We start from the raw sequence: 6,324 nt of genomic DNA, 5'->3' as shown, positions 1-6,324 counted from the left end.
GGCATCACAGCTCACAGCAACCTCCAACTCCTGGGCTCAAGCGAGTCTCCTGCCTCAGCCTCCCAAGTAGCTGGGACCACAGGTGCCTACCACAATACCTGGCTATTTTTTTTTGGTTGCAGCCATCATTGTTGTTTGGTGGGCCCAGGCTGGATTTGAACCCGCCACCGTAGGTCTATGTGGCTGGTGCCTTAGTCACTTGAGCCACAGGTGCCAAGCCTAAGCCATTTTCTGATGAAGAGACACATATTAATATAGAGGTGATCCCAGCTCCAAAATTGTGAGCTATTTTGGAGCTATTGTTCTTTACACAAGTAAAACGTGCAGGCACGAATTGTAGCCATTTTTCCCTTGATAAGAAACTGGAGACTAGTGAACACCAGTGTTCTAACTACTCAGTCAGGCATTCTGAACACCTGTAAGAAAAACCTGTGCTAAAGGTAGGAGAAAAAGTTAAGAGTCTTGCTTACCTAGACCAGGTGTCCTCAAACTACGGCCCGCGGGCCACTTGCGGCCTGCCTAGAATATTTACCCAGCCTGCGGGGTGTTTTTGTTGCTACTGACTGTCCTGCTTAGCAGCTGACTCATCCCAGGGCCTGGCAGTCTGGCCCTCCAATGGTCTGAGGGACAGTGAACTGGCCCCCTGTTTAAAAAGTTTGAGGACCCCTGACCTAGACTCTTTAAGGGCACATGAGAAGGTCCTGTGGCAATTTCTGATCGCTAATAACTTCTCATGAAGGATACAGTAAGCTGCAAGAACCAGAGATATACTTACTTTTAAGTTATGAGCCCTAAAAAGCAGTACCTTCTGGGAATGAAAAATATCCCAAATCTGAACAGCAGTTAATTCTGGAAATCATGTTAAAAGTCACCAAGGAAATGGAATAAACGGTAGTGATCCATGGATGATAGAAATATTGTGCTTTGGGTGACGCCTGTGGCTCTGTGGGTAGGACACCAACCCCATATACCAAAGGTGGCAGGTTCGAATCTGGCCTCAGCCAAACTGCAACAAAAAATAGCTGGGCATTGTGGTGGGTGCCTGTAGTCCCAGCTACTCGGGAGGCTGAGGCAAGAGAATTATATAAGCCCAGGAGTTGGAGGTTGCTATGAGCTGTGTGATGCCATGGCACTCTACCAAGGGTGATAAAATGAAACTCCGTCTTTACAAAAAAAAAAAGAAATGTTGTGCTTTTATTTTCTATTTTCTTCTTTTCTGTATTTCTTAACTTTCTAAAATGCACATATACTGTTTTTGTAATAAAGGTTATCTTTAATATTTAAAAAGAGAGAATATTTCACAGAGAAAACAGATGCTTGCCTATAGAAAGAATTTCAATACAAACACGTTGTTATTATTGTTATTATGTTAAAGCAGAAATGCAGACACTTGCCAAATGTGGTGGTGGCAGGAGTGTTAAGTTCTGATAATTAAAATACATCACATGAATTTAGATGAATATATAAAGTGATCTCTGATGTTTTCAGCTCTTAGAAAGTTTAGAGATTTTGTTTCCCCTCTCATTTCAGGGATAACCCTATCTCTGGTAATCCACTGAATGTTAATGCCACAAGCTTCCTTTCTAGTCATTGGAAACTATTTATTTCTTTGTAGCAGTAAGAACAGCTTTCAAAGAAAAGAACTATGAAAGCCTCTATTCTTGATGAAAGAGCCACAAATCCAGATCGGGAAAATCTGAGCCGCAAACGAGACATCTCTGAAATAAGAATACCATTAAATATAAACACAAAGCAAGAAAAAGGATGACTGTGAGCAGCACCACGACCTTATGACGAATATTCCTTTAGTTTAGGTCTTCATATACCAGGCTAGTTAGTTTTTTTGAGACAGAGTCTATGTCATCCTCAGTAGAGTGCCCTGGCATCACAGCTCAGAGCAACCTCAATCTCTTGGGCTTAAGCAATTCTCTTGCCTCAGTCTCCCAAGTAGCTGGGACTACATGCGCCTGCCACAATACCTGGCTATTTTTTTAGCAGGCTTGGGCTGGGTTCTAACACACTAGCTTTGGTGCCTGTGGCTGGCACCCTACCTTCTGAGCTATGGGCCCCTTGGTTAGTTTTTCTTTAATATACATGCTTTACATCGGCCTAGCCTATAGGAAAGTTTCTTATTGTTCTTCTACCTGTCCTTAAAACATTTTTTTCCTTGGTCGTGGGATCCTCAGGTACCTTGTTTGTGACCCATTCCTAAAAGGCCTAACTCTGAGCTAGATGTCAAGAGATGTCACTTGTGGGAAATACTGTTACTATACTATCTGACTTTGTTTCTACTTAGGTTTTTCCTTTTCTAACAGTGCCCTGATTGGGCAGGTAGTTGATTATGCAAGGCTGGGTTCTTCCACCAGTGCCGGGGGTGAAGCATAATGGGCCAAAGCCAGTTAAGTTTTTCTTTTGAGATAGGGTCTTGCTTTGTCTCCTGGGCTACAGTGCAGTGGTGCCATCATTGCTCACTGAAACCTCAAACTCTTGGGCTGGCGCAATTCTCTTATCTGAACCTCTGGAGTAGCTGGGAATATAGGTGTGTGCTACCATACTCAGCTAATTTTTCTATTTTTTGCTCTTGCTCAATCTGGTCCAGAACTCCTGTCCTTGAGTGATCCTCCTGCCTTTGCCTCCCAAAGTACTAGGGTTACAGCTGTGAACTGCTGCACATGGCCCAGTTATGATAACTTTTTTTTTTTTTTGCTAATGATTGGTTTAGGATGTCTACATGACATGATACATTTCTGCATTTATTACCTAGAATCCAGTGTCACCTTCACCAACATAAGGATAGCAGAGGAGAAATATGGAAGCACTGGGACCTTGATATTGTCACCGAGACACTTTAAAAATGTTTTGGTGGTTTTTCTGTTACTTGCTGAGACTATCCTATCTGATGGTCCACCAAATCCCATCATGTAAGTTGTTAACTCTCCTGATACTGTTTTAATAACCATGCAACCATTCATTGAGTAAAATTTTAGGTGCAGGCACTTGCCTGGAACTTTAATAATAAAATATGTTGAGGGTGGCACCCATAGCTCAGTGGGTTGAGCCCCAGCAACATAACACTGAGGCTGGCGGGTTCTAACCCAGTCCAGGCCAGCTAAACTAAAATGAAAACTGCAACAACAAAAAGAAATAGCCAGGCATTGTGGCAGGCACCTGTAGTCCCAGCTACTTGAGAGGCTTAGGCAAGAGAATAGCTTAAGCTCAAGAGTTTGATGTTCTGTGAGTTGTGACAATATGGCACTATACTGAGGGCGACATAGTGAGACTATCTCAAAAAAAATAAATAAAATAAAATATGTTGAGACTTACTCAAATTTTCCTGTCAAGGAACTTATCATCCTCGTCTTTTTCTGTCTCAAACACCTTTGTAAACTGACAATTTCTTTCACTTGCTTTATCTCATAATCTTCGAAATTACCTTCTGAGTTAGGCAGGAGAGGTATTCTAAACTCTATGCAGCTGACGAAAGTAAAGTTGTAAATGTCAAGATTACCAACCGGGGCCTGGCATGGTGGCTCACGCCTGTAATCTTAGCACTCTGGGAGGCTGAGGAGAGTGGACTGTCTGAGCTCATAGGTTCGAGTCCAGCCTGAGCCAGAGCAAGACCTCTTCTTTAAAAATAGATGACACAGGCGCCTCGAGTCCCAGCTACTCGGGAGGCTGAAGCAAGAGAATCGCTTGAGCCCAAAAGTTTGAGGTTGCTGAGAGCTATGACGCCACGACACTCTACCAGGGCGACAAAAAAAAAAAAAAAGATTACCAACTAGTAAGTGGCAAGGCTTGGGAAGGAGCTCGAGTCTCTATTTCCAAATCTCTGTACCACGGCACCCAGTATCAGTAACTCGGGGAATGTCTGGCATTAGGGTAAGTTGAAAGTGAGGTATTACGAGGCAAACAACGTCCTGTGGGGCTAACTAATGTCTCTACTCTCGCTAGAGGTCTGCCAGGGGGTCTGAGCCGAAAGTGGCTCGGTCGGTCTGCAGCCGCGGCGTACAACACATAATGCCTCCAGAATATTTTGGATGCGAAACTAGCAACCCGGCAACCAATCTGAACTTTGTGAACTTACAAAAAGACACCCCTTTACATTCCACTGCTCCACAATTCTCCCAAGACACAGCAGGCTGCTTAGGTCAGTCTAGGCCCGAGACCCTGGACTCTCATTCACTTCACCCGGGCCAGGCCCAAATTTCAGGCCCCCAGGGCACTGCTGACAGAGCCCGTATTTCGTTACCGCTTCTTTTTGAGTTCTGAAGTCGCCCTGTTTTGTTGCTTTCCTTCTTCTCGACACATTACGTTCCTCAGGGGTCAACCTACCACTCCACTTCACTGGGTCTACAGGTTCGGAGCTCAGCGGGGAGACCCCGTCAGCGGAAGCGGAAATTTAGAGAAAAAGAGGAAACTACATCGTTCTTGCTCGGTGCACGCTGAGTCCTCAGTTAAGAGGTTCGATTGGTTAACACAACAGAAGGACTGCCCCCTCGAGAGCACGCTGACCAATCAAAGGGCAGATGGACATTGCGGCAAGGGCCAGGTCGCATCCGGCGGCTTTCCCCGCAGCGCTGCGGGGGGGCGGGGGGAGTATGGGAGCGTGGGAGTTTTGCAGTGGCTGCGGCCTTCGCCGTAGCGTTTTCGTTAGGCGTAGTTTTCTGCTTTGTCTGCTCTGGCAGCGCGAGGCTGTCATTAGTCCCGGATTGGTAAGTGGGCCCTTTTCGAGATTGGGCCAGGGAGAGGAGCCATTGGCTCAGGTTCTTAAAGGGTTTGGGCAGAATCGAGGGAGGCTTGTGGGGTGCGTAGAGGAGCTTTGCAGCAGAACTGGCCCCATTAGGGACTGTTCTCTCCCCTTGCAGCTTTGTCCCGAAGTCCCTTGAAGGCACCCCCCCATTCCCCCAGATGGCGTCCACGCTCGCGACAACCGAGGCCCAGGTGAGATGCGGTACCTTTTTTTCCATCCAAGTTCGTCGCTAATTTCCTGTTCTGAGGGAGTGTGTCTGATCCCCTAATAGCCCTTTCATCAAGCTATCTTTATTTCTAGACTAGGGACATAGAAGGGGCTTACCAGTTTCTTCCTTTGTCAACCACCAACTGGGAGCAGAGCTCTTTGGAGGCGTCTATAGCAGAATTTCTCAGAGTGTCTTTCTGGAATGCTTTTCAAAATTGCAAATTTCTAGTCTTTACCCCACACCTGTTGAATAATAATAATAAAGCCCAGGCGATTCTTAATCACACACCATTAAGAGAGGTCATGGGGAAGAAAAAAAGGACATAGCAAAGGGAAGGATGTTGGGAGAACCCTGGAACCTTTATCTCTTTTGTGATTCTTCTTGGGCTGCCCAGTTTAATTCTTTCTCTTTTAGAGCATCCTTATTAATGGTTTCCATCCCCAAGAGTTGCTACCTCATCCATTGTTTTCCAAAATAGACTACATTATTCTCACACCACTGCCTCAAAATTTATGCCCATGTTTAGTCTCTTCCCAACCCCCACCTTACCCATAAGAACCCATTTATACCCCATCCCAGTACCCAGAAACCTTTTACACCGAGCCCTTTTCTCCCTTGAAGCAGATAATGTTTCTGGTTCTGCTCAGTCTTGGTAGAATGAGAAAGAGGCTCCTCTGCAGCCTCTTGTACTGAGTTGTACTCCTGTTGTTTAGGGACCAATGCTGTTTGAAGATCTGGCTGTGTATTTTTCTCAAGAGGAGTGTGTGAGTCTGAACCCTGTCCAGCGGTCCCTCAGCAGAGATGCCACACAGGAGGGTTTTGAGGATGTGGCCTTGATGGGTAAGGCAATTGTTTTTCTTGCATTTTAGAACTTTAATCAGTTCTAGGAGGAGGATTTCATGCCTTGTCCACATGTTTGTGTGGGAGAGTGAGACTTGTCCTTAGGTGATTTATGTGGATGTGATAATTGAATGAAAGAGCAAGTTTTAAAGCATGACATCATTTCTTTTTTTAAATTTCAGGTTAATGTGAGGGTACAGACAAGCAAATTACAATATTTGAATTTGTTAGGTAGAGTTATTTCTTTTTTCTTTTTCTTGAGACAGAGTCTCACTCTGTAGTCCTGAGTAGAGTGACATCATAGCTCACAGCAACCTCAAACTCTTGGGCTCAAGAGATCTTTTTGCCTCAGTTGTTCTGTTTATAGTAGAGAGAAAAGTAGGTCTTGCTCTTGCTCAGGCTGGTTTCGAACTCCTCATCTCAAGAGATCTACCTGATTTGGCTGCCCAGAGTAATAGATTACAGGCATGAGCCACCTTGCCCAGTTAGTGAGGGATTTCTTTCTTTTCTTTTCTTTTTTTTTTTT

The 6,324-nt window shown here is 44.9% G+C and overlaps 1 protein-coding gene across 1 annotated transcript in view; it reads left to right on the top strand.

Moving 5' to 3' along the window:
* Positions 1-4,592: 4,592 nt before the first annotated feature.
* ZNF597 (zinc finger protein 597) overlaps positions 4,593-6,324 on the top strand; it is a 6,327-nt gene continuing 4,595 nt past the window's right edge. The window contains exons 1-3 of the mRNA XM_003790935.3: positions 4,593-4,712; positions 4,866-4,941; positions 5,672-5,798. Of these exons, the coding sequence (XP_003790983.2) occupies positions 4,909-4,941; positions 5,672-5,798 (160 nt within the window). The 5' untranslated portion in view covers positions 4,593-4,712; positions 4,866-4,908. The remainder of the gene's footprint in view (positions 4,713-4,865; positions 4,942-5,671; positions 5,799-6,324) is intronic.

Source organism: Otolemur garnettii, unplaced genomic scaffold (assembly GCF_000181295.1).
Source record: "Otolemur garnettii isolate 467f Iridium unplaced genomic scaffold, OtoGar3 scaffold00044, whole genome shotgun sequence".
In the NCBI taxonomy this organism is placed as follows: domain Eukaryota; kingdom Metazoa; phylum Chordata; class Mammalia; order Primates; family Galagidae; genus Otolemur; species Otolemur garnettii.
The sequence above is the reverse complement of the archived record's forward strand: the minus strand, read 5'-3'. Positions and strand labels throughout refer to the sequence as shown.